Source organism: Phyllobates terribilis, unplaced genomic scaffold (genome assembly GCF_046119375.1).
Source record: "Phyllobates terribilis strain yellow unplaced genomic scaffold, ASM4611937v1 Scaffold_2__4_contigs__length_985480577, whole genome shotgun sequence".
Classification (NCBI taxonomy): Eukaryota; Metazoa; Chordata; class Amphibia; order Anura; family Dendrobatidae; genus Phyllobates; species Phyllobates terribilis.
The window spans coordinates 746,674,070-746,694,830 of record NW_027362762.1 but is presented as its reverse complement, the minus strand read 5'-3'; the positions used below and the strand labels follow the sequence as shown (position 1 = coordinate 746,694,830).

Below are 20,761 nucleotides of genomic sequence, written 5' to 3'. Positions count from 1 at the left end.
TAACTGCATTGTTGAGGGCACGGCAGATGTTTTGGGACTCGTGCTTGTGTAGTGCGGGGATGGCACACTGGGCAAAATAGTGTCGGCTGGGGACCGAGTACCGAGGGACGGCCACCGCCTTAAGGTTGCGGAAGGATTCCGTCGCCACCAGCCTAAAAGGCAGCATTTCCAACGCAAGCAGTCGTGAAATGTGCGAATTTAGGACTGTGGCCTGTGGGGCGTTGGCTGCGAATTTGTGCTTTCGTTCAAAGCTCTGGGATATGGACAATTGAACGCTGCGTTGGGACGTGGATGTTGATGCTGTTTCTTGAGAAACTGCCATAACAAGTGAAGACTGAGAGGAGGGGGCATCTTTGCATGCAGTATGGACAGGGGATTACCTTGCACGCACAACAGGGGGTTCTATTACACGCACAACAGTGGAAGAAGCAATGATGACACCCCTGACACTGGTCGTGGACCCTGGGGTTCGCCCCACAAAGTCGGGTGCTTTGCTGCCATGTGCCTGATCATGCTGGTGGTGGTCAGGCTGTTAGTTTTGTCACCCTTGCTGATGCTGGCATGGCAGGTGGTACAAATGGCCTTTTTGGGGTTATCAGCAGAGTCTTTAAAAAAATTACAGACTCTGGAAGACCTACCCGTTGTACTGGCAATGTCCCTCGTGTTGGTGTTACTGGGAACTGTTGCCCGCCTTCTGTGTGCGGCCACCATACTGCTTCTTCCTGCCTGTTGGGGTACTCTGCTTCCCTCCCCCTGTGTGCTGCTGGCCTCGCTCTGCGTGTCCTCCTGCAACGTTGGGTCAGTTACTAGATCATCCACCACCTCCTCCTCTTCCACTTGCGCACCACGATCCTCTTCCTCACTTCGTGGCAATTGTGTCTCGTCATCGTCCACCTCTTGTGACAAATTGCCACCGTCGACTTCCTGTGGCCGTGGCTGTTCAAATATTTGGGCATCGCTACATGGGATCTCCTCTTCCACCACTTCAAGCGGAGCAGGCGAGGGGCACAACTATGGAAATGGACCAGTGAACAGCTCTTCAGAGTTTCCAAGTGTGGGATCAGTTGCTGTCTGACGACACTCAGCATGGTGGGAGGAAGGAGCATCAGGGTGAGGAGGAGTATGCAGTCGAGACTCACGGCTACTAAAACTTGACCGTGTGGAAGACAGACGGGAGGTGGTGGTGCCCAGGTAACTGTAAGTATTATCTGCTATCCAATTAATAACTTGTTCACACTGATCACTTCGCAATACTGGTGTTGTAGTGTAGTTCCCTAGTAATTCGGTCAAGAAGTGGGAGCGAGAAGATGTGGCTGTTGGTTGTGGCACATTTTCACCTTGGCCACGGCCCCATCCTCTACACGCACCATCGCTAGAACGTCCAGTTCCACTTCCCTTGCCACGCGCCTTGCCCATTGTAAATTAATTAAAATAGCTTACACTCGCACTATCAATGGAAAAAGGGTAATAAAAAGGAGATTAGAACCGTGGAAAAGGAAAACCACAGTTCTATTTCTCTGGCCTACACCAGAATCTTTTAAACAGATATATTTGTGACTGAGCAGACAGGGAGACACTTTTTTTTTTTTTTTTATGTAAAACAGGCCAAAAGCTGTATAATACAGAGATTTGAACCGTGGAACTGCAAAACCACAGTTATATTTTTCTGGCCTACACCAGAATCTTTCAAACAGATATATTTGTGTCTGAACAATCAGGGAGACACTATTACTGTTTTTCTTTACAGAAAAAATACCAAAAGCTGGATAATACAGAGATTTGAACTGTGGAACTGCAAAACCACAGTTATATTTTTCTGGCCTACACCAGACTCTTTTAAACAGATACATTGGTGTCTGACCAGTCAGGGAGACACTATTTCATTTTTTTTTTCGGCAAAAAATGACAAAAACAGGATAATACAGAGATTTGACCTGTGGAACTGCAAAACCACAGTTATATTTTTCTGGCATACACCAAAATCTTTCAAACAGATATATTTGTGTCTGAACAATCAGGGAGACACTATTACTGTTTTTCTTTACGGAAAAAATACCAAAAGCTGGATAATACAGAGATTTGAACCGTGGAACTGCAAAACCACAGTTATATTTTTATGGCCTACACCAGACTCTTTTAAACAGATATATTGGTGTCTGACCAGTCAGGGAGACACTATTACAGTTTTTTTATGGCAAAAAATGCCAAAAAAAGGATAATACAGAGATTTGACCCATGGAACTGCAAAACCACAGTTATAGTTATGTGGCATACACCAGACTCTTTTAAACGGATATATTGGTGTCTGACCAGTCAGGGAGACACTATTACAGTTTTTTTTTAAGGCAAAAAATGCCAAAAGCAGGATAATACAGAGATTTGACCAATGGAACTGCAAAACCACAGTTATATTTTTCTGGCCTACACCAGACTCTTTTAAACAGATATATTGGTGTCTGAACAGTCACAGACACGCTCAATTTTTTTTTTTTCGGGGGGGAATACTAAAAGGTTAATAAGACGCATATTTGGACAGTCTGACTGAGGAAAAAAAAAATACAGGATTTAGATGAAAAAAAAAAAAATTTTTCCTGGCCCCTGAGACCGCTGTGATAAGTCTAGCAATTTGACCAACAGGAGCACACAGGACTGTAATGCAGCGTTTGCTGGTATAACCACTGCATCTCCTGTACAGCCTGCCTGCCTGCCTGATATCTGGGATGGATATTAATCCTGAGAAGGACTGTTTGTTTGATTTGGCAGGCTTTAGAGACCCTACACTAACTATTTCGAAGTATAAATCTCTCCCTAGCTCAGCAGCACTGACCCTACACTGTCTGATCCGGAGCGACTGTGTCCAAGATGGCGGCGCCCGGTTTTAAATACTCGAGGTGACGCTGTGCGGCCAGCCAATCACTGTAATGCCCACAAACAACATGGCTGCGGCATTACAGTGACTGGTTGGCAATCCCTGCATGTTCATTGGCTCTGTAAAGAGCGCCAAACGTGCAGGGCGGAGACCCGATCACCCGCCCGAGTAACCCGGAAATGCTCGGTGCTCGCCGAACATCCTGAGTAGTAAGATGCTCGGGCGAGTACCGAGCAGTGTCGAGCATGCTCGCTTAACACTAGTTCAAAGCCCTGCAGTCCACAGCATAGCTCTGGAGTGTACTGTTGTCAAGTTGGACTAGTAAAATGGGTGTGCAAAAACAGACATGCACAGTCAAATGTCTACATTTAAAAAAAATTATATATTTTTTTAACAAAATTCAACCACGTTCATTAAAATTGCATAATAAAAAAATTACAGGTAGGTATGCGGCTAAAAAGCTACCACCTGCAACATGGCAATTTCTTGGTATGGCATACATGGATGTAAAATTTGGCTCCATAAAAAGAAATGTGCAAAGAAAACATTTTTGTGACATGCACAGTTTAATGTATGAATTTTGGGGAATTTTCTTTTGCATATACCGGTATATATAAAAAAACAATTTTTTTAACCATTCACAAATTGTACAAGAAATTAAAAATTCAGTAGAGCCGCTTGTGACAAGCAAGCACCTCGTCTTTGATTATGATTTGATATCTTTTTTATCTAAAACTTGTTGTGATGTCTTACTGCTGCTTTCTAGTTCATTATGAATGAACAAAAAAATGGATACTTGTAATTCAAATACAGCATGACTTGTACCAGCTACATAATATCACTGATCAGTCACACTGTCTGGGACTGATGTAGCTGGCACCTCTGCTATCTCTCTCTCCACTGCTCAATTTAATATCTATGCTATTTACAGACTACTACTCATATTCTTTATTGCTGCAATTATACTACATATTATTGGATTATTTGTTTAATGTTTTAGAATTGTATCTATTGCTGAGCTGTGAGCACTGACATCCTTTCACTTTTATAAATTACCTTTAAATGACTGCTGCATTTCCTGCCTTGGCTTTTATACAAGTTATCATAGTCCCTCCTAATTGGCTGTGCTATGCAATGTGATGTGATAACTTCAAGGAATTTTGGATGAAGTCCGTGTCTCACTTAAAGTTATGTCAGCCTTTTGTATTGTGTAAAAAATAGTGGATCAGATTTTTTTAGTGATTCACACAAATTTAACTCACAAATTGTTTGAATTTGCCAGTGTGGCACCCCAGGTCTGGTCGCCACAGTGGCAGCAATGCCATGTCTGAAAGCAGGTGGGAGGTTCCCTGGTTGGGGACAATTAGCATTCAGTACCTCCTGCCTCAGTCCAGGGAGGGGAGAAATCTGCCCTTTATAAACTGGATCTGGGGCGGGGTTAGACAGTGAAGTGCCAGACAAGTTCCAGACAAGTTGCAAATAGGGACAGGTCAGCAGCAGGCTGAGGAGTCCCTGTAGGCAGAGGAGGAACACAAGGCCAGGAGGGGAGCCAACACAGCTCGTCCTGGCTAGAGACTTGCAAAGCCGGACACTGGAGTCTGAGGCTGTGAGGATTATAAGCCCAGCAGCAGAAAACCACCACACAGGGGACTTCAAGTCCTCTGGCCCAAGGAAGCCCGGAGGCTCAGCCACACGAGAGAGACCACTACTACCCCGGAGGGGTGAGAGGTACGGAAGGCCCGAGTTGCCAGTCATATGGGTGAGAACAACACGGTACACTCAGAGATGTGGGTTACCACTACACTACAGCAGGATAGCCAAGAAAGAGTGAAGTCAGCATGATAGGCCTACAAAGTCCCCTTGACCAGCGGGATTTCCCAGTTGCTCTCAGACTGACCAGGTCTCCATTGTTAACCTGTATTCCGGACAGGTCCCTTAATACCACCAACGGTAAAGACCCTGAATTGCATGACAGACTCCGTGTGTTACTGCTGCTCCCGCGCACCATCACCACCAACATCCACACTTGCTGCCCTGAGGCCATACTCCTCCCGTGGGGAGTTATACTATCCTCTGCTGCATCCACAACACCAACCTCAGCAGTCTGCCCTGCAGCGGCGGTTCACTCTGACCGCAATCCACTGGTGGCGTAGTTGGACATTTAAAATACAACAAACAGACTGCCATTCGGTTTGACCACCCTGAGCCACGGACAGGGTCACCGCCACGTGGAGACTACAACCCCCAGCATCCCACTAAAGGCCCGGTTCCGGGTTCCCCACACGGCCCAGGGGGCGCGTCAACTTTGGTGTAGTCGGCAGGATTTCGTGCCCGCCACCAACGGGTACTGCGTGCCTGAAGAAAGCCTGTAAAACTTACCTTGGTGGAGTTTCCCGCCATCCGCAGCCGTTTCCCGCCATCCGCAGCCATTTTCCCGCCATCGGGCGCCATCTTTGGGATGCCACGCGGGAAGAAGAGGGACGTGGATGACGAAAGCGCGCGAGAACTGGAGCCCCGCCTTACGCACGGACGCTGCGCAAAGTCCTGAAAGGAGCCGAGCGGACGCTGACGTCACCAGGACGCGACGCAAGGTCCTCAACCCCGACGGTCGCCTGCGGAACCGCGGCCTACAGAAGAAAAGCAACGGAAGGTAGGCCACGGTTAACTAGGGGGGAAGAGGATGATGGAAGCGGAGGGAACTGTCACCGCCAGCGCGGCCGCTGCCGCAGTAATGCCGTTCACGATGCCTTATATTCCCGGAGCGGCCTGGTTGCCCCAGAACTCAGGGGAGTCGCATACCCTGAGCGACTTTAAGAGAGACTGTATAGCCTATTCAAGGTGTACCCCCTGACGGAAAACAAAAAGTGACCATACAGATAGGCCAGTTAACCGGCGTGGCCCAACGAGAAGTAAAGTCCTGGTCAGTCAGGGACAAGGGGACCGTGAAGGAGATTTTAGCCCGTCTAAAGGACACTTTTGATACCCGCACCTCAGCAGAGATCAAAATGAGATTTTACGGGTGCAAGCAGCGGGCCCAAGACAGTATAAGAGACTATGCTTTGAATTTGCAAAAGGCCCTGAGAGCCATTAAGCAGGTAGACCCTGACAGTGTGCGGAATGCAGATAAACTGCTGACTGAACAATTCATTGAGGGTCTGCTGTCCAGTGCCCACCCAACCCAGTTACGCTTAATGGCCATGCAGAACCCTGAGTTAGACTTTGCACAGTTCAAAGACAGGGCCATCCGGGTGCTCCGAGAACCGGCACCAGGTGGCGCTGTGACTCATAGGCGCCCTGCTATCACCTATCACCAGGAGGCAGCGCCCTTGTCTGCAGAGCCTGTGGGAGCCGATGCACAGGCTTTGGGCAAAGACCCGGCTGCAGACCTGCACCATCAGGTCCAAGAGCTGACTAAAAGCGTTGCCGCACTAACCAGGACTGTGCAGTCGTTACAGGTATCCTCTCCAGGAAACATCCAGCTGGCTACCAGTCCGGAGGACGTCCCGTGGCGCCGACAGAAGAGGATCCCACCGTTCAGAGGGAAGCCAACGGACCGCTACAACCAGGATGTACAACCCATCTGCCGCCGCTGCAGCCAGCCAGGACATATTGTGAGGTACTGTAATTTAAACGGGCCCAACCTGGGACAGAGGGCCAACCCCCAGGTGTAAGATCATCAGGCCCGTCAAACTGGCGTGACAAGTATGTGGGAGGATGACCGGTCTTGCCTGTGGTACTGGATGGCATTCCCATGAGTGCACTGTTGGACACCGGGTCACAGGTAACCACCATCCCCTATGTACTTTTCAAGCAGTACTGGGATGACACGGATATTACCCGTTACCCAGATAATGACTTAAGCATCATGGCCAGCAATGGTCAGCCCGTGCCGCAGGTGGGGTTCAAGGAGGTGACCATCAAAATTGGTAAAGTTGAACTGCCGGCGCAAGGACTGATTATTGTGGACATTGACCGTTGTGAAAGTCACCCTAAAATAACCTTTGGTACTAACGTTATTGAAAATTGTCTTTCAGAGATAATTGTTATCTTACAGCAGGTTGCAATGAATGCCAGCTCCAGCCAGCAGCGTGTCCTACAAAAGGAAATCAGAGCCCTGATGAAGCGGCAACAGGTAGAACTGTCTGGTGGTGAGATTGGTAGCGTTAGGATGAGTGACCCATTCCCTATCGCCATGCCCCCAAAAAGCGAAATGATGATCTGGTGCCGGACTGCAATCGGGTTAAGAGGTAGAGATTACCAAGCTATGGTAGAACCCGTTTACTCAGACAGCAGGCCCACTATTTTGACAGCACGGGGGGTGGTTGATGTCCGCCATGGGAGGGTACCCGTCCGCATCCTAAATATTGGGGAAAGAGAAGTACACTTGCCCCGGTATGCCACTCTAGCCAAATTGTTCACCATTAACCAAAACTCTGTAAAAGCCGTGGAACCCTTGCCTCCATCTCCCCCAGAGGAAGGTAACGGCTCCAAAAAACAAATGGAGGACTGGTGCCAGAAGCTGCACGTGGGCACTGACTCCACTCCCCCACACCAGAAACAGGGAGGTGGTTCAGGAGTACGAAAGGGTCTTTAGCAAACACCCTCTAGACTTTGGACAAGTAAAGGGGGTAGAACACCAAATCCCCACAGGAGACCATCCACTCATAAAAGAGAGATACCGGCCTGTGGCCCCTGCACACTATCAGAATGCCAAGGGTATGTTGCGAGAAATGAAGGAGGCTGGGGTGATCAGGGATAGCTGTAGCCCCTGGGCAGCTCCTCTGGTTCTTGTAAAAAAGAAGGATGGCACGATGAGGATGTGTGTAGATTATAGAAAGGTCAACAGAATAACACACAAAGATGTGTACCCGTTACCTAGGATAGAGGAGTCTTTGGCTGCATTAAAATCTGCTAACTTCTTCTCTATTTTGGATTTCACTAGCGGGTACTGGCAGGTTCCTGTAGCAGAGTCAGACAAGGAGAAGACCGCCTTCACCACCCCGATGGGTCTCAGTGAATTCAACTGTATGCCGTTCGGACTCTGCAACGCACCAGGGACCTTCCAGAGGCTGATGGAGTGCTGTCTGGGGCACAGAAATTTCGAGACGGTCCTACTCTACCTAGACGATGTCATCGTGTATTCCAAGACCTATGAGGACCATCTAAAGCACCTGGCAGAGGTGTTCGATGCCCTGGCAGGCTTCGGCCTAAAGGTGAAACCCTCCAAGTGTCATCTATTGAAGCCAAAAGTACAGTACCTGGGACATGTGGTGAGTGCTGACGGAGTAGCCCCAGACTCTGACAAGATCACGGTGATTAAGGACTGGCCAAGACCCTCCAGCATAAAGGAAGTGCGGGGGTTCCTCGGGTTGGTCGGCCAATTCACCAAGATTCATCTCCGGGTTCACCAAAATGGCAGCCCCTATGCAGGACCTCCTGTTAGGTCAGTCAAAGACTAAAAATCAGAAGCCGCCCTTTAAGTGGGACAAGCTGGAGGAGGAGTCTTTCCGCCAGCTGAAGATGGCCCTCACGGGGGATGAGATCCTAGCCTACCCTGATTACGACCAGCCTTTTATCCTCCACACCGACGCCAGTAACGTGGGGCTAGGATCCGTATTGTCCCAGATCCAGCAGGGCAGAGAACGGGTAATTGCTTATGCTAGCAGAAAGCTGAGACCCACAGAGAGAAACCCTGAGAATTATAGCTCCTTCAAGCTAGAGTTCCTGACAGTGGTGTGGGCAGTCACCGAATGCTTCAAGCATTACCTGGCTCCTTCTAAGTTCACTGTGTACACGGACAACAACCCGTTGACACACCTGGACACTGCAAGACTTGGTGCCCTAGAGCAGAGATGGATGGCCCGGGTGTCCAATTATGAATTTACTATCAAATACTGGACAGGGAGCGCAAATGCCAACGCAGATGCATTGTCCAGAATGCCTCACTTGCAGGACGGGGGAGAGGATCCAGAATAACTGGAAGAAATTGAACTCCCTGCATTCCACCGTCATGGGGTCACCCAGTGTTCCCACTGCATAAAGGAGAGGCGCTCTGCTACCGCTACGTTCAATCCCTTACCCCACCACGGTTGGGCAGAGACACAAGATAGTGACTCCGCAGTCCACCTGGTAAAAGAGATGCTGACCCAGGCTGATGCCCACATTGATCCGGATGCTCCAGAAGAGGCCAAACAGCTGTGGAAGGAGAGGAGCAAGCTGTTTCTCTACGAGGGGAGGCTGTGCCGCAGAACCGTCAATTCTCGAACACATGAGCTGATCTGGCAGGTAGTGGTCCCAAGGCGGGATGCGGCAATGGTCCTAGAAGCATACCATGACGGCGCAGGGCACTTTGGATGGAAGAAGCTGGAGTTCCTGTTGCGTGAGCGGTTCTTCTGGGTAGGCATAAGAGGGGCTATCGAGAGATGGTGCAGAGATTGTGGCCCGTGCAACCTAAGGAGGAAGGACCACGCCAGCCAGAAGACTCCCCCGCGGCCCATCATCACAAAGCAGCCCCTTGAGCTGGTGGCCCTGGACCACGTAAAGCTGGCTCCGAGCAGATCGGGATACGTCTACGCCCTCACAATCGTAGATCACTGCTCCCGGTTCTTAGTGGTGGTACCTGTCAAAGACTTAACAGCTCAGACAGCCACCAGAGCCTTTCAGCAGCATTTCTGCCGTCCACACGGGTATCCAGAGCAAGTGTTGACTGATCAAGGTCCAGCGTTCGAGGCTGAAGTCTTTCAGGAATTCTGCAACCTGTATGGCTGCAAGAAGATAAGGACAACGCCTTACCACCCCCAAACCAACGGGATGTGTGAGAAAATGAACCAGGTTGTAATAGACCTGCTCAAAACGTTGCCCCTTGAGGAACGCAGCCTGTGGCCTGAGAAACTGCCAGATCTGGTGGACTTATATTACCATATCCCAGTGGGTTCTACCAACTGCACCCCGGCTTACCTAATGAGAGCAAGGCCTGGTAAGCTGACAATTGACCTGGAGATGGGAGTCCTGACACCCGAGGACACCTCACCAGAAGCAGACTGGGACACAGAATGACAGCAGCAGTACCGGAAAGTACAGGAGAGTGTGGAGCGAAGTCTGTCTCAAGCAAGAGAGAGGCAAGAGAGGAATTACAACCAGCATGCTCCTGCTGCTCCCCTGGCACCTGGAGAGCAGGTCTTGAAGAGGAAGAGACGGCTCCACAAGTTGGATGACCAGTGGGAGAAAGACCTGTACACCGTACTGCCCTCAAGACATGAAGACCCAAAGGTGTGTGTTATCAGTAAGGATGGAGGAGAGACAACCGCCACTGTCTCCAGAGACCACCTGAAAAAGTGTCCCGAGCAGCTGCAAAGTGCTGATGAAAACCAAGATAGCTCTCAACCCGCAGAGGAAAGGGAAGAAATGGTCAGTACAGTGCCCGGAGAATTTCCCCGGTCCTGGACACAAATCAACAACGCTATAGTGGTACCCGTCCTTACCTTTCTCCAGCCAGCCCCTCAAGGGCCTGCAGAAGAGCAAGTAGTGTTGGAAGAGCAAGTGGCCCCGGAGGCAGACGATTCCGTACCAGCAGCTCAGGAGAATCAACCCCCTGCTAGTAGTGAATCTGCCATGCCCGTGGTGAGCCAAAGAGTACGCAGAAAGCTGCCCAACCTACCCGTAACATCTGCAAACACCTCCACTGCAGACACGAGCACACGCACTACACAAGGGGTGGAAACAGGGGACCTGAATAGAGTACCACCAGACAGTAGGTTACGTAGGTCCACCAGGAGCACTAGGGGTCAAATACCAGCTCGCTGGAGAATTTAAAAATGTAATATAAATACTTGCATATTGCAAATGTTTTATGTTTGTTGCCTGAATATTAATTATGTTTTTCTAGGTACCCGACAGGGTTTATGGTCTAACAGGTTATGGACAATGAATAGCCGGAACTGTACCTTGTACATAGTTGCACCTGGTACGGTGCCCTCTTTGAAGACGACCACAGAACACAAAACCCGTGGAGGTGGCTGAAGACGTGGTCCAACCCCGGATCATCAAAGCCCTGTAGCCACCCCAGGGCCTACGTGGAGGGTTTGGGACGGGTCCCTCAAAGTGCATCATGGGTGACAAGGACACCTGGTTACGGGAGCGCCGTGACCTAAAAAGACTAAACTTCTTGTATATATGTTACTGTATTGTTATTACCTGTTGCGTTTTTGCGAAATGTGTTTAGTCCCGGAGTACTAAATTTCACTAGGGGGGAATGTGGCACCCCAGGTCTGGTCGCCACAGTGGCAGCAATGTCATGTCTGAGAGCAGGTGGGAGGTTCCCTGGTTGGGGACAATTAGCATGCAGCACCTCCTGCCTCAGTCCAGGGAGGGGAGAAATCTGCCCTTTATAAACTGGATCTGGGGCGGGGTTAGACAGTGAAGTGCCAGACAAGTTCCAGACAAGTTGCAAATAGGGACAGGTCAACAGCAGGCTGAGGAGTCCCTGTAGGCAGAGGAGGAATACAAGGCCAGGAGGGGAGCCAGCAGAGCTCATCCTGGCTTGAGACTTGCAAAGCCGGACACTGGAGTCCGAGGCTGTGAGGGTTATAAGCCCAGTAGCAGAAAACCACCATGCAGGGGACTTCAAGTCCTCTGGCCCAAGGAAGCCCGGAGGCTCAGCCACACGAGAGGGACCACTACTACCCCGGAGGGGTGAGAGGTACGGAAGGCCCGAGCCGCCAGTCATATGGGTGAGAACAACACGGTACACTCAGAGATGTGGGCTACCACTACACTACAGCAGGATAGCCAAGAAAGAGTGAAGTCTGCACGATAGGCCTACAAACTCCCCCTGACCAGCGGGATTTCACAGTTGCTCTCAGACTGACCAGGCCTCCATTGTTAACCTGTATTCCGGACAGGTCCCTTAATACCACCAACAGTAAAGACCCTAAATTTCATGACAGACTCCGTGTGTTACTGCTGCTCCCGCGCACCATCACCACCAACATCCACACTTGCTGCCCTGAGGCCATACTCCTCCCGTGGGGAGTTATACTATCCTCTGCTGCATCCACAACACCAGCCTCAGCGGTCTGCCCTGCAGCGGCGGTTCACTCTGACCGCAATCCACGTATGGAGTAGTCGGACATTTAAAATACAACAAACAGACTGCCATTCGGTTTGACCACCCTGAGCCACGGACCGGGTCACCGCCACGTGGAGACTACAACCCCCAGCATCCCACTAAAGGCCCGGTTCCGGGTTCCCCACACGGCCCAGTGGGCGCGTCACCAGGACTTTATGAACTTTATAATTTTTGAGATAAATGCGAATAACATCAAATCAGTTTGATCATCTCTAGCACTGACCTGAAGAATTATGCTCTCAGATCAAATTTATTTCACAATAAATGCCAAAAAACAATGGCAGATTTGTAGATTTTTTTACCATTTGCCACAGCGGTTATTATACCCTGCTGGAAACTAAACTTATTACCAGTAGGGATGAGCGGACCCATGGAAGCTCGAATTCTGGTACCTGAACCGAATTTTATTCCAAAGTACCAGAACAGTTCCCAAACTTGAACCAGAATCCGAACCCCATTGAAAAGAATGGAGACCCGAACTTTTGAGCTGGAAAAAATTATCTCTTACTCTTCATGGACTTCCCCCGGAACTCCGAACATTAAAACGGACTTCCCGTAGAAGTCCATGTTCGGAGTTTAGCACCGTACACTAATTGTCCGGTACGAACTCCAAACTTTTAAGTTCAGGTTCGCACATCTCTAATTGCCAGATTTCCCCACAGATTATTGATGATTGCTGAGTTTGAGTCCTATGAATGTGACATTATGTCCTTTGCTTTTAAATGTTCCTTATTAAAAGTACAGTTTATCCAAAACAGACAATCCCTTTAAAAGTTCATACACAAGGCATCAGTAAAGTCAGGACAAGTTCCCTCCAATTGTTAAAATACTAAATGGTTCGGGGTACCAGGGAGGAGAGTGATCTAGAACCAGTGCTTTCCCCACTCAGTTGAGTAATAGAGCACTGGCACAATGGAGTCCCCTGTAGCAGAAGAAATAATACAAATCACAAAAGTGCAAATTTTTGTTTTGTTTTTTTCTTTCAGAGCAAATTTGTCATCAGTGCTATACCACCAGTACTGACCACAAAGATTCATTTTAATCCAGAGCTGCCACCAATAAGAAACCAGCTAATACATCGTCTTCCAATGGGATCTGTGATCAAGTGCATGGTCTATTATAGGGAAGCCTTTTGGAGGAAAATGGGTAAGCATTTATTTCCTGCTGCTTGTATATGTAGCGCCCCGAGGACTTGGTCACTACAGAGGTATTACACCTCATCCAGAGGTGTGATATCCCACTCCCGGGTAAGGATGGAGTATGGATCAAGGCTCAGTAGGCTGCATACAGCACACACACCCCATTTCCGAGGGACAGCTCAACGGTGCTCCCACTAGACAGAAGTGCAGACACGACAGTATCTGTCCCTGGCTGGAGTGGGGAGGGGGGTGGAATACCCAGTGCTGTAGGGGCAGATAGGGGTTGGGTCCTGAGCATAGGAAGGAGCCCATTGGTTGCTAGTCACCTGGGCTCATGGTCAGAGGGAGGTATAAAAGGTGGGCACCATCTTAGCTCTGAGAGAAAGAAGAAGAAGTTCAGTCTGTGAGGAGAAGTGGAGAAGGCAGGGAGCAGGGCTGCTGCATGGGCTCTGCTCCCTGGGCAGGCCTAGCACAGAGGCCGGGGCCAGAGAGAAAGAGAGAGAGGAGAAGGAACAGTGGAAAGGAAAAGGGAACAAGACCAGAACAGAAGTAACAAGTGAAACAGAAAGGCTCAGGAACGAGAAGGAAGAGAGAACCCTAAGGACCCAGGAGATTGCGGGTGACAGGTTGGCAGAACAGGGTACCGGATCCCAAATTGGTGGTAGCGAATCATCTTCAGCCAAGAACAGGAGGTCGTGACCAGCCCTTGGTGCGACCCCTCGCTACACCTTGCTAGGAAGGCATACCATATAGGGTCAGGGACGTGGGCACGTAGCCCTCCCAAGAGAAGGCCCGCGGGAGCTGGACATAAGCTTGGTCACTGGTGGGGCACGAGTCAGAGAAAGGATGGAAGGGAGCTTTGAGACATACTCCAGAAAGACCTGGGAGTTGACCTAGTCCCCTGCCTGGTGGACGCAGCACGGCTTCGGTGGTCACTGCTTCGCGAGAGTGACCTGGAGAATACAAACTGTGAGTAAAAGACATTGGATTGCAACACATTGTCTGTGACTTCTTGCTCCTCCGGCACTATTGGTATTGGGACTATCTCCACCATCACTCCCATCATCCACGCTAACTGCCCTGAGGCTGTACTCCTCCCGTGGGGAGTCATCCCATTCTTAGCTGCACACATAACACTGGCCTCAGCGGTCTGCCTTGCAGCGGTGGTCCCCATTGACCGCAATCCACGGGTGGCGTAGTCGGACCTTATCATAATACTAAGACTGCCACTGAATTGACCGCCCTGGGCACGGACCGGGTCAGCGCCACGAAGACTACAACCCCCAGCGATCCGGCTCCGGATATTCCCCACACACACGACACTGGCCAAGGGGGCGCGTCAACTTTGGCGTAGTCGGCAGGATTCAAACCAACCCGCCCCAACGGGTATTGCGTGCCTGAAAAAAAAAAAAGACTTTTGCACTTAGCTCAGAGAAGTTTCCCGCCGTCCGAGGTCGTTTTCCGCCATCGGACGCCATCTTGGGTCGTTTCCCGCCATCTTCTGCCGTCTTCCCGCCATCCGCAGCCACTTCCCACCATCGGACACCATCTTCGGGATGCCGCGCGGGAAGAAGAGGGGCGTGGACGGCGAAAGCGCGCGAGATCCGAAGCTCCGCCCCACGCACTGACGCTGCGTAAGGTCCTGGAAGGGAGAGGGAGCGACGCTGACGTCACAGGAGCGCGACGCAAGGTCCTCAACCCCGACGATCGACTGCAGAGCCACGGCCTACGGAGGAAAATCATCGCAAGGTAGGCCGCGGTCCATCGGGGGGGAGGAAGACATCGGGAACGGAGAGCAAGATGGCGGACCGGCAGCAGACTAAGCTGCCCAGCATCGGCAGTGCCCCAGTCGTCGCAGGCCCCGACCAGCGCCAGGAGAAGACGCGTGATGCAGGAGCGGTCGCAGGAGCAGGTAAGAGGAGTCTCCCTGTCCCAGACGCTGCCAGCGTCAGCCTGCTCCCGGGCCCCCTGGTGGAGCCGCCGATCCCGGGCGCTGCAGACACCGACCTGCTCCAGACTCCGCAACAAGCCCTGCAGCCGAGCCCTCCAGCCTTGGGCACCGCCACCACCAGCCCGCGCCCAGGCCCAAAGTCGCACCCTCTGACCCCGGGCGTCATCAACAGCGGCCTTCTCCAGACCCCGCCGCAAGGCCTACTGCACATGGGTGCCAAGGGACAGTACGCCCTCCACGTTCACCGGCTCACGGAGGAGAAGCTGCAGTACCACCAGTACGAGGAAAGCCAAGAGGACCCGGACGGGTCTGAAGACTACCCTCAGGAGGGAGCTCAAGGAGGACATAGCTATTAAAAGAAAGTAGCGTGAGTAAGGAACTGTACAAAGTTACCCGTTAGGGTACAAGGACTGTTTTTTCTTTTGAACTGTTAATAAGTGTGGTCCCCGTTTGGACAGCTAAAAGACTGTTACCCGTTTCCAAGATACCTCCTTCCTTACCTGGCTGAGGACTGAGAACAGCCATCCCCTTCCCTACCTGGCCGAGGACTGAGAGCGGCCATCCTGTAAATAGTTGCGCTTCTTAAAGCGCCCCCCCGCTACTGGTTTTATAATGAAACTGCACCTCTACCTCAAGCACCTTTGAGAACAGTGAATACCTGGTCGCAATTTGTCCAGCGGCCAGAAGTCAAGAATGTGTTTTTGAAGAATGTTTTACTTGCAAAAGTTATATAATGTGTCTTATGGTAAAAGAGTTCCGGAAGTAATAACCAAAAGTGTTTCATCAGAGTGTTTCCCATGAAGGGAATTGTACAAGTGTGTCTGTTTCCTGATGTAAGCAGTTATTGAAAAAGTTTTTGCATACCTTATGAATTGTTTTTGCTCTGTTCCAGCCCGAGGACGTGCTGTGCTTTACCAGGGGGGAATGTAGCGCCCCAAGGACTTGGTCGCTACAGAGGTATTGCACCTCATCCAGAGGTGTGATATCCCACTCCCGGGTAAGGATGGAGTATGGATCAGGGCTCAGTAGGCTGCATACAGCACACACACCCCATTTCCGAGGGACAGCTCAACAGTGCTCCCACTAGACAGAAGTGCAGGCACGACAGCATCTGTCCCTGGCTGGAGTGGGGAGGGGGGTGGAATACCCAGTGCTGTAGGGGCAGATAGGGGTTGGGTCCTGAGCATAGGAAGGAGACCATTGGTTGCTAGTCACCTGGGCTCATGGTCAGAGGGAGGTATAAAAGGTGGGCACCATCTTAGCTCCGAGAGAAAGAAGAAGAAGTTCAGTCTGTGAGGAGAAGTGGAGAAGGCAGGGAGCAGGGCTGCTGCATGGGCTCTGCTCCCTGGGCAGGCCTAGCACAGAGGCCGGGGCCAGAGAGAGAGAGAGGAGAAGGAACAGTGGAAAGGAAAAGGGAACAAGACCAGAACAGAAGTAACAAGTGAAACAGAAAGGCTCAGGAACGAGAAGGAAGAGAGAACCCTAAGGACCCAGGAGTAGTGTTGAGCGATACCTTCCGATATCGGGAAATATCGGATCGGATTGGATCGGACCGATACCGAAAAAGTATTGGATATCGCCGATTCCGATACCGGAAACCAATGCAAGTCAATGGGACATAAATATCGGAATTAAAATAAACCCTTTCTTTCCTTGTAGGTTAATTCTACATGAAGGAAAACAACTAAGAATAATGTAGAATGTATTGGGGGAGGTGGGGGAGACAATAAAGGCATAGAGGTTTAGCCCAGTCAAATGGAATAGCAGGAATTACTATTTTTTTAAGATGTTTTGAGTTACGGAAATATTAACTATGTTAAGTATTTTTATATTTTGTCAGATATTTATGTTTCACTACTTCCATGCTCTTCACCTTCTTTTTTACTTTTCCCACACTTTCTCCTTCATCATCCTCAGCATCTTTTTCATCCACTTCTTCTTCACCTTCTTCTTCTTCACCTTCTTCGTATTATTCTTTTTTTTACATTCTTCATATTCTTCTTCTTCATCTTCTTCATATTCTTCTTCTTCATCATATTCTTATTTGTGACAGGCATTCCTGTAGTTGTAATCTATAAAAGGTTGGACATTACACCTTTCGTTCTGCCCATCACAAAAGATTCACAACAGGATTTGTCCGCGTTCAGTTTGGCCTGCAGCAGCAGGTCTTTTCCAGGGGCACCACGAGGAGGAACGGACTCACCCCCATACACTGCTTAGTCATCTTCTGCTTATAATTTAGATATTATCTTTTGCTCTGTTTTTTAGTCTTATGCTTAATGCTCTTCCGCTTTTTGTTCTGCAGCTTCTTGTATTTCTGCTTCTTGGTTTTCTGTCTCTTGTTCTTCTGTATCTTGGTGCTTGTCTTCTCTTCTTTGTCCTCTTGGTCAACTTCTTCAGGGTCATCTTCTTGGTCTTCATCGGGGTGGTCTTCAGGGTCGTCGTCTTCGGGGGTCCTCGTCTTTGGGGTCCTCGTCTTCTTCGGGTTGGTCTTCTGGGTCCTCGTCTTCGGGTCCTCGTCTTCTTCGGGGTGGTCTTCAGGGTCCTCGTCTTCTTCGGGGTGGTCTTCAGGGTCCTCGTCTTCTTTGGGGTGGTCTTCAGGGTCCTCGTCTTCAGGGTCCTCGTCTTCTTCGGGGTGGTCTTCAGGGTCCTCGTCTTCAGGGTCGTCGTCTTCGGGGTCCTCGTCTTCTTCGGGTTGGTCTTCAGGGTCCTCGTCTTCAGGGTCCTCGTCAGGGAGATCCAGAGTGATTACCAAGAACCATTTCAAAAAGCTTGAACTTGGAAATGTAGCAGAAGGTACAAGAAGGCTGAGGAACTACCGAGGACCAGCTGACGGTACTGGAACCCGGATGGGTAGCAGAAGGTACCCATGTAAAAAAAAGTTCAAGGCCGCGAGCCGGCCGCGGTTACCAAAACCCACAGTCCTACAGGGGGTGCTTGTCCTATTGGCACTATGGAACCAGCCTTCATTGCCAGATCCCGCAGCCCACATAGGAGTCACCTAAACTGCAGGCACCATAGAGTCGGCTAACCCGACCGCAACACGACAGGACAACGCATTGGAGGCAAAGTGACGTTGACACTACCCGGAAACAGCTGGCGTGCTGGAACCAGGCTGGGCAGGAGGGAGTACCCGTGCCAAAGACACTGCCCAGAACCAGCTGACGGTACTGGAACCCGGATGGGTAGCAGAAGATACAAGAGCAAATGGAACTACCGAGGACCAGCTGACGGTACTGGAACCCGGATGGGTAGCAGAAGGTACAAGAGCCAATGGAACTACCGAGGACCAGCTGATGTTACTGGAACTCGGTTACTAAGCAGGAGGTACCTGTGCCAGAAAGCACTACCAAGGACCAGCAGACGTTGGTGGAACTTGGATACCGAGAAGGAGGCACCTAATCCAAAGGCACTGCCGAGAACCAGCTGGCGGTGCTGGAGCCCAGGGTAAATACTAAAAACAGAGGAGCCAGAGGTGTATTTGGAGGAGGTTTTAAATCCGTAGTACAGTGGATGTGGACAAAGCAGGAGAATTTGCCGGACACACAGCTGGGGATCAGCTGACGTTACTGAACCCCAATAACACTGGAGCAAGCGTTAACTGTGCAGACGGAACTTCTGAGCAGCAACTAGCGGTATTGGAGCCCAGGGTAAATACTAAAAACGGAGGAGCCAGAGGTGTATTTGGAGGAGGTTTTAAATCCGTAGTACAGTGGATGTGGACAAAGCAGGAGAATTTGCCGGACACACAGCTGGGGATCAGCTGACGTTACTGAACCCCAATAACACTGGAGCAAGCGTTGACTGTGCAGACGGCACTTCTGAGCAGCAACTAGCGGTATTGGAGCCCAGGGTAAATACTAAAAACGGAGGAGCCAGAGGTGTATTTGGAGGAGGTTTTAAATCCGTAGTACAGTGGATGTGGACAAAGCAGGAGAATTTGCCGGACACACAGCTGGGGATCAGCTGACGTTACTGAACCCCAATAACACTGCAGCAAGCGTTGACTGTGCAGACGGCACTTCTGAGCAGCAACTAGCGGTATTGGAGCCCAGGGTAAATACTAAAAACGGAGGAGCCAGAGGTGTATTTGGAGGAGGTTTTAAATCCGTAGTACAGTGGATGTGGACAAAGCAGGAGAATTTGCCGTACACACAGCTGGGGATCAGCTGACGTTACTGAACCCCAATAACACTGGAGCAAGCGTTGACTGTGCAGACGGCACTTCTGAGCAGCAACTAGCGGTATTGGAGCCCAGGGTAAATACTAAAAACGGAGCAGCCAGAGGTGTATTTGGAGGAGGTTTTAAATCCGTAGTACAGTGGATGTGGACAAAGCAGGAGAATTTGCCGGACACACAGCTGGGGATCAGCTGACGTTACTGAACCCCAATAACACTGGAGCAAGCGTTGACTGTGCAGACGGCACTTCTGAGCAGCAACTAGCGGTATTGGAGCCCAGGGTAAATACTAAAAACGGAGGAGCCAGAGGTGTATTTGGAGGAGGTTTTAAATCCGTAGTACAGTGGATGTGGACAAAGCAGGAGAATTTGCCGGACACACAGCTGGGGATCAGCTGACGTTACTGAACCCCAATAACACTGGAGCAAGCGTTGACTGTGCAGATGGCACTTCTGAGCAGCAACTAGCGGTATTGGAGCCCAGGGTAAATACTAAAAACGGAGGAGCCAGAGGTGTATTTGGAGGAGGTTTTAAATCCGTAGTACAGTGGATGTGGACAAAGCAGGAGAATTTGCCGGACACACAGCTGGGGATCAGCTGACGTTACTGAACCCCAATAACACTGGAGCAAGCGTTGACTGTGCAGACGGCACTTCTGAGCAGCAACTAGCGGTATTGGAGCCCAGGGTAAATACTAAAAACGGAGGAGCCAGAGGTGTATTTGGAGGAGGTTTTAAATCCGTAGTACAGTGGATGTGGACAAAGCAGGAGAAATTGCCGTGAACACAGCAGGGGAACAGCTGACGTTACTGAACCCCAATAACACCGCAGCAAGTGTTGACTGTGCAGACGGCACTTCCGAGCGCCAACTGGCGGTGCTGGAGCCCAGGGATAAGAATGAAAACAGAGAGGAGCCAGAGGTGTAATTGGAGCAACTTTAAAATGTGTAGTACAGTGGATGTGGACAAAGCAGGAGAAATTGCCGTCCGCACAGCAGGGGAACAGCTGACGTTACCGAACCCCAATAACACGGCAGCAAGTGTTGACTGTGCAGACGGCACTTCTGAGCGCCAACTGGCGGTGTTGGAGCCCAGGGATAAGAATGAAAACAGAGAGGAGCCAGAGGTGTAATTGGAGCAAGTTTTAAATAAGTAGCACAGTGAATATGGACAGAGCAGGAGAAATTGCCGTGAACACAGCAGGGGAACAGCTGACGTTACCGAACCCCAATAACACCGCAGCAAGTGTTGACTGTGCAGACGGCACTTCCGAGCGCCAACTGGCGGTGTTGGAGCCCAGGGATAAGAATGAAAACAGAGAGGAGCCAGAGGTGTAATTGGAGCAAGTTTTAAATAAGTAGCACAGTGATTATGGACAGAGCAGGAGAAATTGCCGTGAACACAGCAGGGGAACAGCTGACGTTACCGAACCCCAATAACACCGCAGCAAGTGTTGACTGTGCAGACGGCACTTCCGAGCGCCAACTGGCGGTGC

The 20,761-nt window shown here is 50.3% G+C and overlaps 1 protein-coding gene across 1 annotated transcript in view; it reads left to right on the top strand.

The window, feature by feature from the left end:
- LOC141227665 (amine oxidase [flavin-containing] B-like) overlaps positions 1–20,761 on the top strand; it is a 233,607-nt gene that overhangs the window by 118,533 nt on the left and 94,313 nt on the right. Inside the window, exon 8 of the mRNA XM_073667245.1 lies at positions 12,983–13,142. Within this exon, the coding sequence (XP_073523346.1) occupies positions 12,983–13,142 (160 nt within the window). The remainder of the gene's footprint in view (positions 1–12,982; positions 13,143–20,761) is intronic.